The following is a 13,426-nucleotide window of genomic DNA, read 5'->3' as shown; positions in this document are numbered from 1 at the left end:
GCTACGCATTAGGCTTGCTCCTCTGCTCCCAGTACAGAATTGATTTTGAAGGGCGCGTGCGTTGCACTGCCCTTTAAATAAAAATAAATATATTATTTTTTATTATTTTTCAATTAATTTTTTTTATTAAAATTGTTTTAAAATTAATATTTTAATTTTAATTTTAACTAAGTATATGTTTATTATTTATAGTGTATTACACATTGTAGAGAATCCTAAATTTTTCAACGTGGATTCAATTCAATATCAAGTTTTTGTAGCTTCCATATTGTTTTAATTTTTCATTTCACTTTTAATTATTATTTTTTAATCTACAAATAAATTTAAAATAAAGATAAATTAGAAATGAAAATTATTTTAATACTTTTTTTAATTATTTCATTTTTTAATTAACAAAATATTAAATTTTAATTTCAATGGAATTTTAATTATTAAATTAGATGTCAATTTAATTGTAAACAACATTAAAATTAAATATAAAATAAAAAATTAAATTTAAGAGTCATGGTGAATGCTCTCCCACTATGGAGGGTGGCTCTTAAATTATGGGGACCACCATTTAAGAGCCAAATCTATCTCTCCACTACAGATGCTCTAAAGTTAACTCCCTCCGTCCCAATATTCAAGTCTAGTATTCCCTTTTGAACCGTCCTATGTAACTAGTCTCCTTTCTCTTTTAGTTAGGATACAATTAGTTAATTAATTAACACTTCTCTCTCTATTTGTAACTTTAATCTGTCACTCTCTCTCACTCTCTTTCCCAAATCTGTCACTCTCTCTTCGCCTTTTATCTATCTCGGACGCCTCACCACCATTGTTCCTCTTCTCTCTCCCTCGGTGACCGCAGCGACAAGGCCCCTGCCCCGCCACCCATTTTCCGGCGACCAGGCCTTTGCCCTCTCCTGGTGACGGCAAGGCGCCGCCGCCTCCCATCTCTCCACCGCCTCCGTCTCCCATCTTCTCCGCCTCCACCCTCTGTATCTACCGCCTTCGTCTCTGATTTCCTCCGCCTCCACCCCCTCCACCCACCCAATTTCCCTCATTTTCTCTGTTGTTGGCTCTCTTGCATATCTCTTTCTCTCTCCTCCCCCTCTCTCTCTGTGTATGTTATGGTGGCAGGGTTGAATTGATGGTGAGAAATACTCCTATTTTTCTTGATCTCTCTTATTTTTGATGGTGAGAAAAAATAGGAGTATTTCTCTTGCAGATCCCTCTCTCCTCCCTTTGTCTCTGTCTAATAAAAGTTTGACTAAAAATAAAAATAGGAGTATTACTACCCTTACTAATTACTGAATAAAAATAGAAAAAACTAAAATAAATTTTAATTTACAAAATATGAAATACTAAAACAAAATAAAAATCTAACTTTGACTTAACAATTAAAGAAAAACAGAAAAAGCCCTAATTAAACGTAAACGAGGAACGGTTCTTCTTCTTCCTCCCATTTCAAATTCTTAAGCGGTTCTTCTTCTTCCTCCTCAGAACCACCAGCGGCGACCTCTTCTCCCTGCGGCAACGTTGACCTTCCCCTAAAAATCTCCACCGGCGAAGGCGACCTTCCTCTCCAGCGGCAGCGGCGACCCTTCTTCTGTGGCGCGGAGCACTCCAACCGGCGGCGCGACCTTTCCTCAACGGCAGCGACTTCTAGAAGCGGCAGCTTCCTCTCCAGCAGTAGCCAGCGACGCGACCCTTCCTCGTTCTCTCATTCTTGCCGGGCACATATGTTCAGCCATTTCTTTTTGAAATGTTGTATCGACCTGCTCAAATATGGTCCTACACGACATCTAAAATGCTGGGATCACAGAAACTTCCAAACTCGATTTCAGGGTTTCCTGCATTACAAAGTGAGACTAGATCATACAAATGAATTCAGGATAGACAATGCGAGTAGACAACTGCAGAGGGTATATTAGATCTCCCCAAAAATGTCAATATACAAGAGTAGGATCTATGAAAGTACTTACGTTGTGGTGAAGCAAAGGAATTTCAAATCATTCCTATAGAGACATGCTGCCAAACATATGATCTTTTCAATAAAGGAAAATCCAGTTAATTACATCTCCCAGCATATGGCATAACAAGGCTCCCAGTTGGCTAGTTTCGAAAATTGGCTTCATTGCAAAACTAATAATACTATTGTTGGTTTCTCATTACATCAGTAGAAAGCTTTCAGCAAGACAATCTACATTTCCATTCTGTCTACAAGGAGTTTGAGATTGATGAAAATTGAGGATGTATTGAAGAAAGCAATGAACCACTCATTTCATCGCAGCAGCTGCAGAGGATGAGTCAAATGAGAGATCTCTTATTCTGCAATTGTTTTACTCACATCAAACATGAATTTTATTTTTGTTCGAATGCAACGTTTTGTTTCAGTTTGGAGTACCCTTCGAATAGACTATCTAAATGGATATATATATATGTGTGTGCGTTGATTTATTGTTGTGCTAATGTTTGTATTTACTTGGGATTTGATCTCTAGTTAAGTGGAAGGCAACCATGTAGTGTTCGACTTGATCTCTGAATTTTTTGGTCTGTTATTGGTTATTGATGTGTGTGATTTAGTTATCTACTTTCGTGTCGTTTATCGTGTGATTTTATTCGATATTACCCAAGTTGTGGTGCTTTTGGCGCAGGAATTGCATGGATCAGAGTTGGAGACTCGCGCATAAAGAAGCTCGAGAATGACGTGAATTTGATGATGTTGACGTGGATTTTAGAGAGGAATCAGAGATTGGGCTTGGAGTTAATTATTTTAAATTTAATTAAGCTCAAAACTCATATTTTTATTATTATCTTTTGGGCTTTAATTTTGGTGATGGCCGATTGGCCCATGTATGGCTAGGTATCGGCTGTCTTAGAGATTTAATTCCCTATAAATCTTTGATTCCACTTAGGGCGTGTTTGATATTGGCTAATACATTGTATTAGCTAATTTAGTACAGATCAGTCTAGTGTTTGGTATTATTTAGTAATAATGCGGATGACCCGGTTTAATCCCACGACCCAGTATTATTAATCCAGATTTCTTAGGATTAATAATACCACCTCCCCTGTTCAATCTAAAGTATACTCTCTAGATCGCTCGCAAGAGAACGAGGTCAATCGTAGAGTGACAAGTTGACCCAAGTCGTATTCCACGAGAAAGACTTAGCAAGGCTAATTATCTATGTGCTAAACACGTAAAAACAATAACACCTAAACATTCTAACCAATTTTCAAGTGATCAAGTAATGTATCTAAAACAACGAGAAATAAATTCAAAGTAATGAAACAAACGGAATTTCAAGGATTAAAGATTCTAGGGCGACGGATCATCTTCTCGGGAAATTAATAAACAAGTGACGATCATGCACAATTTATAAACTCACAAAATTCTCCTAACGTAGGTGCTCAAACCATAGTTTTCACATTCAAGCATGAGTCTACGCTAATTAAATCACAAGAATTCATCAATTATTAGACTACGCGTTTCCGATTTCTAATTCCAATTCAACCACGGTCAAGCAACGAGTTCTTCTCTCGATCTCACACGTTGCAAACACAATCAAGCAGTGATCAATTGCTAAATCGAATTTCAAACAATTGAATCGGATAAAGTGCATCAATACATCACAAGCAAATCAATTAAACCTGATTGAATCTCCACCCCTAGATTATGGAAATTAGTTCAACATGCTGTAGAATTCAAAGTAGGAAAAAGAGTAAACCATGGAATTAAAACAAAAAAGAAAGATAAAGAAATAATTACGAAATTCAAAGTGCAAATCCGTTCCAATGCGTAAAGAAAGTGAAATGAAATGATAAACTAAAGTTCTCCTATTGTTCTTGCTTCAAAAAGGGAAGAGGATGGAAGTTCTAAGTGAAAAAAGTGTATTTGAATCTCTAAAAACCGCCCTTCTTATGAGAAATCCCGTCAGAAAACTGTCAGGGTCAGCCCGGTTGACTAGTGCGCCGCGGCTCACTTCACATTCTGCCCATTTTCCTTCAAGCAGTCAACCCGGTTGGCTAGTGCGCCGCGGCTCACTGCCCTTCTCTTCTCAATCTTCTTCTAATCACCCCCGATTCATTGTGCGCCATGGTTAGCATGTCTTAAACACTCTCTTTTGCGTCGTTATGAGCTTTCTTCACAATCTTCAAATGCTTTAACATCGACATTCTTCATTTAACACCTAAAGCATCACAATTAACCATTAAGCTCAAATTAACACAAAATCTCCACTATTCTACACAACTTTTTCAATAAAATATGACTAAACTAATAATATACAATGTCACAAACACGACAAAACAAATCCCCCCACATTAAGCATTTGCTTGTCCTCAAGCAAAAATCTAGTTCAACGTAGTAGAGTTTGAACTTAAGAGACTTCATTTCCTATTAACTCAACATAGACATCATATCCTCTTCAGAACCATGGTCAACCATTTCCCAACATCAATGAATATCACAATTAACACGAAGCATATTACTCATTTATGAGATAATCAATCGGATCAGACCCAGCTCCCCATAAGAAGTGAGTTACCTAATGCAGCTGCTTATATCAACAAGTCTCTTTACATTTATTCAACAATAACGGAAAACTAAATGAGGTACATCCCTCTTATTCTCAAACTCTTTTTTTTTCTCTTTTTTTTCATTTTTTTCTTTCATTTTCATTCTTTTTTTATTATTATTTAAAGCAACTCCTCAAATTCCAACGAGTACAAAATCCCAAGAATGAACTACAACCAAATCAATTCGTACAAGATGAAACACTTCTGAATTAGAGACAAGTATTTAAGCAACTGCAATGATAACACTCCTTCAAATTTCAGCCGGACAAATCACCTCAATCATATTTCATAAACTTGTCCCACAGCAACAAGTATAAAAATGACCTCATCTCAGTTAAGCCCCAATCAACAATGAATTCCAAAGGTTCAACTCAAATCTAACCGACTCAACAAAAAATAAACTAACTTAAATCAAACCACTACTATGCAAAACTAAATTACTGCACAGATTCACAAATACTCACACATCACAACACACGCAAACTCATCAAATCACATGAGAAACAACGACCCCCCCACACTAAAACTGATCAATGTCCTCAATGCTCAAGTGCAATGAAGTAGTGAAAAGGAGAAAAACGAAACTTCCCTGAAAATCGATGAGCCGGCAATGGTGTGATTCATTGATGGCCCACGGGTGGTGGATGGGGATAACGTTGGGTCCAAGAATCCCAGCTAGTCTCCAACGCAGATATCCTCTGATCCTGAGTATCCAAACGCGCTAACAGGACTCTGCGAAAATCACCAATGACATTGTCAAAATGAGATTGAAAAGCAGTCATAGATGTATCAAAATGGTGTTGTGTGAGTGGTGCATCAGGGTATGTGAGGGCTAGCTCGGGTGAAGCAGTGGGCTCAGCCTCATCTTCCTCGTCCTCGTCGTCTGAATGAGAAGATGGACCAGCGCCTTGTGCAATGCCTGCGGCAGCTTTAGCATTCGCATACTCAATGACGCAGTGCCGTTTATGATAGGGAACAATAGTGTGCCTATCCTTGATGAAATTTCCCCTCATAAGTTCTTTGTCATCAATGGATCGAAAATAAGTTGAATCTTGTCCCGGAACAAATTCTGCGCCACTTGGAATAAGCTTGAAATGAACCGCTAAACATGTGATGATTGGAGTCAAAGAAACATGGAAAGCACTCCGACACTTAATAAGATCAAGCTGAGACCAAATGAAGTATATAGGACATATTTTGTCCTTCCGCTTTGCACTCCACAACAAGAAAACTTCATTGGCATTAACTTTATTCCCTTGATCTTTCCCTAAAATATTGTAGGCAAGAAATTTATGCACAAAAGCTAGTGCCGGATCCTTGATGAAGCTACTGGATACACCCGATGCATTCCAATTATCACACCTAGATAAATCATGCCACGCCTCCTTCAACTTGAAGTTTTTCGGTCTAGAACGTGTCCCAGTAAGTGGAAAACCGAATACATTTTTCATCAACTTCAACGTTATTTTAACCTCATTCCCAAGCATTCGACAAGTGAAAATTTTCATTTTCTCATCGAACTTCAAAGTTGAGAAAAACTCAAAACACAAAGGCTCAAAGCCAACCAAATCCTTCATATGTGCATATGTACTCAGTCCCAAATACCCCAAATACTCATCCATTTTCTTATCTACTCCCAAGTTTTCCAACAACCACCAATCAAGATGTCGTGGACAAGATATTTGTTTCTTTTTCAACTGCAAATAAAAAGTACCTTCGTCATCATTGAAGATAGCAAAGGGTGCATGGAATTCTTTACGGATATCTTGTGGTGTAGCATCTTCGTCCATAGGTTCGGGTTGCTCAATCGGAGCTCTAGAAGTAGTGCCGGGTCTTGTCTTCGTTCGTCCCATGACTGAGCTAATGATGGACAAATAGGAATGGTGGCTACAAGAGTGAAAAACACTTCAAGTGTTAGTGTTGGATTGCTGATGTATGGCTGAACTTGGAGAACAGGAGCAAGTGTGGAAGCTGACTGGTGCAGGGTCGCTGACGGTTGCTGGATTGAAGCCGGAGCAGGAGCAATGCGCAGGAGGCGCCGGAACAGCAGATCGGGAGAGCAAACGGCAAGAAAAGTGGCCGCTCTCTGGCCGGAGAAAAGTCGCGCTGTGCGTGGGGCTCGGCGTCTGAATCTGGCAACGCGCTGTCTGCTCGGAGTCGGGAGAGAAAAAGAGACCGTCTGAAGACAGACGGTGAGGAGGAACGACGGCGAGGAACTGATAGTGGCCGGAGGTAGGCGGTGGCGACTGGAGAATTCAAGGCTGCACCTTTTTCAGCCGACTGATTCACGCAGAGACCGACGCTGAGCAGCGACGAACGGCGGCTCTATTGTCGACGGCGCGCGAATTCTAGATGAGAGAGATGGACGACGGTGGAGAGGCGTCCGGTAGCGAGGAGGGACGTTTGGTGGCCGGCGATGAGAGGCAGCCGGCGAGATTGGCTGGAGAGGGAGAGGTGGGCGGTGGTTAGGTGAAGTGAGGGAGGGAGTTAGCAGATTTGAATTAGGGCTCCACCCTTTCACTTGCTTTTTTTTTTTTTTTTTTTTTCTTTCTTTTTCACGATTTTTCATTTTTTTTTCAAAAGAAGTCAGCCAGGCTGAATATCCACCCCCGGCGCACACGACATTCTGACCTCGCACGCCTTATTTAATTAAACGCGAGTCAACCCGGATGAGAAGTCATCCGCGGCTCACGCTGCATTCTGTCCGAAATTGAGATGTTGCGCCAACCAGGCTGACTGCGAGCCGAGGCTCGCTCCGAAATAATTCCAAATTTCGAATTTGCCAACTTTTATTCCATCAACTTCATCTCCTTTCCAAACCAATAAAACTTCATAGAAACCCCTTCCTGCAACCACAAAAATAATAAACTCCATCAAATCATTATGAAGCAAGACAACATAAAACTAAACTAAAACTTAAGCAAATAAACAAAGCAATTAAATTGTGGGTTGCCTCCCACATAGCGCTTTATTTAATGTCGTTAACTCGACCAATTCATGCTCAATCATAGATCACATCATCGAGTACAATGGACTCGACTCCTTTTGGACGAATTCCTCCTTCAATGTACGGCTTCACCCTATGACCATTGACTTGAAACGACTGTTTCTTCCACGGATTGAATAATTTAACCACTCCATATGGAAAAACTTCTTCAATCTCAAATGGTCCACTCCAACGTGACCGTAGCTTACCCGGAAATAATCTCAATCGAGAATCAAATAGAAGAACCTTCATTCCAGGGCGTAACTCATTCCTCACAATGTTTCGATCATGGAGCTTCTTCACCTTATCTTTGTAAATCTTGGCGTTGTCATACGCCTCATTCCTTAACTCATCGAGCTCCGAAATTTGCAAAGCTCGTTTTTTTCTTGCATTAAGCAAGTCAAAATTGTCCGACTTAATAGCCCAATAAGCTCTATGCTCCACTTCAACCGGGAGATGACACGTTTTTTCAAAAACAAGCCGATAAGGACTCATTCCCAACACACTTTTGTAGGTGGTACGATACGCCCACAATGCATCTCCAAGTTTGGTTGACCAATCTTTCCTCGATGGCTTAACCGTCTTCTCCAAAATCCCCTTAATTTGCTTATTGCTCGTCTCAGCTTGCCCTGAAGTTTGGGGATGATAAGGAGTAGCCACCTTATGCGTAATGCCGTTCTTTCTCATCAACTTCTCAAAGAGTTTATTGCAAAAATATTTTCCCCCATCACTAATAATAGCACGAGGAAATCCAAACCTGCAAAGAATATGATCCTGCACAAACTTGATAACGACATTAGCATCACATGTCCGTGTGGGGATTGCCTCAACCCACTTAGACACGTAATCTACAGCAAGAAGAATATACTCATATCCAAACGACTTGGGAAATGGTCCCATAAAATCGATACCCCACACATCAAAGACTTCAACAACCAAATTATTATTAAGAGGCGTCTCATTTCTTCTACCAATATTCCCAACTCTTTGACACTTATCACATGCAAGACAAAAATTATAGGCATCCTTAAATAAAGAGGGCCAATACAATCCACACTGGAGTACCTTAAAAGCCGTCTTGCGACCCTCAAAGTGACCTCCACAATGAGCTTCGTGGCAGAATGCCAACACATCTTGTATCTCTTCATCAGGAATACAACGTCTAATCACCTCATCTTTACCAAGGCGGAAAAGATAGGGATCATCCCAAAAGTAAAACCTGTAATTTGCCAAAAATCTCTTCTTCTGCTGAGAAGAAAGGTTAGGGCGCATTTTTCCACAAGCAAGAAAATTTACAATATCAGCAGACCATGGAATAACACCTATCTCACAAGCATTCTCAAATGGAAAAGAATCAGAAATCATTCCATGCTCATGTAATGCTTCATCATAATCAACAAGAGGAAGACGAGATAAATGATCTGCAACAACATTCTCACAACCTTTCCTATCTTTAATCTCAACATCAAACTCTTGTAAAAGCAAAATCCACCTAATCAAACGAGGCTTAGCTTGGGACTTAGTCAACAAGTATCTAAGAGCTGCATGATCACTATGTACTATAACTTTAGACCCTAGAATGTAAGATCTAAACTTATCCAATGAGAAAACAACTGCAAGTAGCTCTTTTTCTGTTGTCGTGTAATTCACTTGAGCAGAATTCAGTGTCAAACTTGCATAATATATTACACGCAACATCTTGTAAACTCGTTGTCCTAAGACAGCTCCAACAGCAGAATTTGAAGCATCACACATTATCTCAAATGGTAAAGACCAATCGGGGGCTATAACAACAGGAGCAGAAATTAACTTTTCCTTAAGAGTATTAAATGCAAGTAAATATTTTTCATCAAACTCAAAAGGAACATCCTGAGCTAACAATCGACATAAATGCTGGTTAATTTTAGAAAAGTCTTTAATGAATCTACGGTAAGAACTCGCATGACCCAAAAAACTTCTAACACGCTTCACATTAACCGGTGGAGGTAATTTTTCAATAACATCCACTTTAGCCTTATCTACTGCAATCTCCTCACTTGAGACAACATGTCCAAGTACAATTCCACTTGTTACCATAAAGTGACTCTTTTCCCATGACAATGTGAGGTTACTTTCAATGCATCTTTCAAGAACACGCTCAAGTTTATTCAAACAATCATGAAATGAAGACCCAAAACTGAAAAATCATCCATAAAAATCTCAATAAAGTCTCTAATCATGTCAGTAAAGATAGAAAGCATACACCTTTGAAACATCCCAGGTGCATTGCATAATCCAAAGGGCATTTTTCTGCAGGCGTAAGTTCCAAAAGGACTCGTGAAAGTTGTCTTCGCCTGATCTTTTGGAGCAATAGCCACCTGATAATATCCAGACAATCCATCAAGAAAACAATAAAATTTATGCCCAGCTAACTTATCCAACATTTGATCAATAAACGGTAAAGGAAAATGGTCTTTTTTCGTGGCTGCATTTAATTTCCTGTAATCAATGCACATTCGCCACCCAGTGGTGACTCGTGTAGGGACCAACTCTCCTTTATCATTCTCCACCACGGTGATACCCCCTTTCTTTGGCACCACATGTATCGGGCTGACCCATTCACTATCAGCCACCGGATAGATGATTCCTTCAGCAAGAAGCTTGAAAATCTCTTTCTTGACCACTTCCATAAGATTTGGATTTAGCCTTCTCTGTGCATCACGTACAGGTTTTGCTCCTTCCTCGAGTATGATCCGGTGCATGCACGTAGCAAGACTAATTCCTCGAATGTCAGATAAACTCCAGCCTATTGCTCTTTTGTTTCTCTTCAAAACTTTCACTAACTCTTCTTCTTCCTCCTCATTGAGCCCAGCGAAAATAATCACGGGCTTTTGCTCATCTTCCTCCAGAAAAACATGCTTAAGGTGTTTTGGCAACTCCTTAAGCTCTAATTTAGGCTGTGCGGGTTCTTTTTGAGTTCCAAACCAAAGAATTTCCATCACTCCAATGCTTTCTTCTAGAAGTAATTCTTCATCATCCATAGCCTCTGAATCTGCAAGTACACTATCAAGGTTGTTCTCTTGCAAAAATACCATCTCGACCGTGGCATCAACAGCATCAACGAAAGAATAATTTTCCATAAGAGATGTAGCAGGTATAACACTATTATCTCGAACAGAAAAAGACACGGTTTTCCCCAACACAGTCATTTTTAAAGTTCCATCTTAACATCAATTAACGTGTTGGTTGTTTCCATAAACGGTCTACCTAACAACAAAGTATGCTCTTTTTCATTCTCTCTCACCTCTCCCACATCCAAGACAACAAAATCAACGGGAATAATTAAACCACCAACTTTAACTAATATATCTTCGACAATCCCTTTAGGATACCGAACAGACCTATAAGCTAATTGCAAACACAAACGAGTAGGTTTAAGATCCCCTAATTCAAGTTGCTCAAATATAGAAAATGGCATTAGATTAACACCTGCTCCCAAATCCAACATACCTGACGCCTCTTTCCCGTTCCCCAAAGCAATTTTGATAACAAAGCTTCCTAGATCTCGCTGCTTTGGTGGAAGTTGATGCTGCAATATTGCACTTGCCACTTCAGACACCACAATCTTCTCATCATCGGCGAATTTCCTTTTATTCGATGCTAGTTCTTTGAAGAACTTTACACACGCTGGAACATTCCGAATCACATCAAGTAGAGACAGATTCACATTCACTTTTGATAGCAGCTTGTAAAAGTCATTAAACTGCTGATCTTGCTTTGCATTTATTAGTCGGCTTGGAAAAGGTATAGGTGGTGTGTAAGGATTAGCAGCTTTGTGAAGCCCATTATCCTTCTTCTCCTCTTCTTTCTTTGCATCCTCATTCTTTTCTCCCGACTTGCTTGATTCTGCCTCTTGAGAACTTGATTCATCAGCCTGTGGATATTCTACCTTGTTATCAACCACTTTGCCACTTCTAAGAATAGAAATAGCATGAGCCTGTTCAGAATGGCTCGGCAACTTATCCTTGGTGTTCTACTGAACTAGCTCTCCTACAGGTCCTGCAATCTGTCCAACTTGAATCTCGATTCTTTTTATTGAAGCTTCAACAGACTCAAATCTTTGATTAGTTGACTGAAAAAATGCGTTCAGTGAATCTTCCAATGAAGGCTTCTTCGGTGGAGCTTGTTGGTTGGGATACTGCTGTTGTCGATAGAATCTCGGTTGTTGTTGCCGATACTGTGGCTGATTTAGTTGTTGTGGCTGCTAAAAATTCTGAGCATTCTGACTCGGACCTTGACCTTGATTTTGTCTCCAAGAGAAGTTTGGGTGATTCTTCCACCCCGGATTGTAAGTTGGAGCAAATGGGTCTAGTTTAGGACGAGGTTGAAAACCTTGCAAAGCATTAACTTGTGCCTCATCCTCAAATATAGGCTCTCCCATTTTCGGGCATAAATTTGCTCCATGTCCAGATTCTCCACAAATCCCACAAGTCTCGACTGACATCACTTATTGAGATTTAGAGTGTTTCACCCTCAAAAGTTCCACTTGCCTAGTCAACTCGGCAAGTTGCCTTGTAACATTATAACTTGGCGTAGCTTCATTGACGGCTGCCTTCCTTTCTCCTCTAGCACTCTTTTGTTGAGAATTTGATGCCATCGTCTCAAATATGTTCTTGACCTCTTCAGCTGTCCTATTACCAATATCTCCTCCTGCAGCGTTATCCACCATGTATTGAAAGTTTTGAGCCAAACCATCATAGAAAAACTTATTAAGCAATGCAGGTGGTAGATGATGATGTGGACATTGTCGCTGAAGACTCCGAAATCGATCCCATGCCTCATGAAAAGTCTCACTAGAATTTTGAGCAAATGTGACAATTTGTGCTCTCAAATCTTGAGTCTTCTAGTTGGAGTAGTACTTAGCCATGAATTTCTCGTAGACGGCATCCCGATTCCGTAGAGAATTTGGTTCAAGAGACATGAACCACACCTTAGCCTTGTCCTTCAAAGTGTATGGAAAACACTTCATCTTCAATTGATCTGTGTTGAGTCCTTGTGGAGGAAAATCAGTAACCACAGAATAGAACTCTCTGATGAAGTTCAATGCATCTTTTAAAGGCATTCCATAGAAAGAAGATAGCTGGCTAAAATGCATAGGTTTGAGCACATAATTCTTAGCTGCATCTCCAAGAACTATCGCATTTCCGATTAAGTCTAATTCCAATTCAACCACGGTCAAGCAACGAGTTCTTCTCTCGATCTCATACGTTGAAAACACAATCAAGCAGTGATCAATTGCTAAATCGAATTTCAAACAATTGAATCGGATAAAGTGCATCAATACATCACAAGCAAATCAATTAAACCCGATTGAATCTCCACCCCTAGATTATGGAAATTAGTTCATCATGCTGTAGAATTCAAAGTAGGAGAAAGAGTAAACCATGGAATTAAAATAAAAAAGAAAGATAAAGAAATAATTGCGAAATTCAAAGTGCAAATCTGTTCCAATGCGTAAAGAAAGTGAAATAAAATGATAAACTAAAGTTCTCATATTGTTCTTGCTTCAAAAAGGAAAGAGGATGGAAGTTCTAAGTGAAAAAAGTGTATTTGAATCTCTAAAAACCGCCCTTCTTATGAGAAATCCTGTCAGAAAACTGTCAGGGTCAGCTCGGTTGACTAGTGCACCGCGGCTCACTTCACATTCTGCCCATTTTCCTTCAAGCAGTCAACCCGGTTGGCTAGCGCGCCGCGGCTCACTGCCTTCTCTTCTCAATCTTCTTCTAATCACCCCCGATTCATTGTGCGCCATGGTTAGCATGTCTTAAACACTCTCTTTTGCGTCATTATGAGCTTTCTTCACAATCTTCAAATGCTTTAACATCGACATTCTTCATTTAA

General features: G+C 39.8%; 1 protein-coding gene and 1 non-coding gene across 2 annotated transcripts; one reads left to right on the top strand and one right to left on the bottom strand.

Annotated features, from left to right (window-relative positions):
• Window positions 1-10,736: 10,736 nt before the first annotated feature.
• Window positions 10,737-12,254, bottom strand: LOC131026079 (uncharacterized). Its single transcript, XM_057955854.1, has 2 exons — window positions 12,057-12,254; window positions 10,737-11,522 (listed from the first exon to the last, which is right to left on the bottom strand). Exons 1-2 carry the CDS (start codon window positions 12,252-12,254, stop codon window positions 10,737-10,739), a joined length of 984 nt encoding a protein of 327 aa, XP_057811837.1.
• A 58-nt stretch (window positions 12,255-12,312) lies between these two features.
• On the top strand, window positions 12,313-12,419 carry LOC130987294 (small nucleolar RNA R71). The gene has a single exon (XR_009089683.1). It is a non-coding gene; the product is annotated as a small nucleolar RNA R71 (small nucleolar RNA).
• The last annotated feature ends 1,007 nt before the right edge of the window (window positions 12,420-13,426 follow it).

Source organism: Salvia miltiorrhiza, chromosome 5 (assembly GCF_028751815.1).
Source record: "Salvia miltiorrhiza cultivar Shanhuang (shh) chromosome 5, IMPLAD_Smil_shh, whole genome shotgun sequence".
NCBI lineage: Eukaryota > Viridiplantae > Streptophyta > Magnoliopsida > Lamiales > Lamiaceae > Salvia > Salvia miltiorrhiza.
Note: the sequence above shows the minus strand (reverse complement) of the source record. Positions and strands in the feature narration are given on the sequence as shown.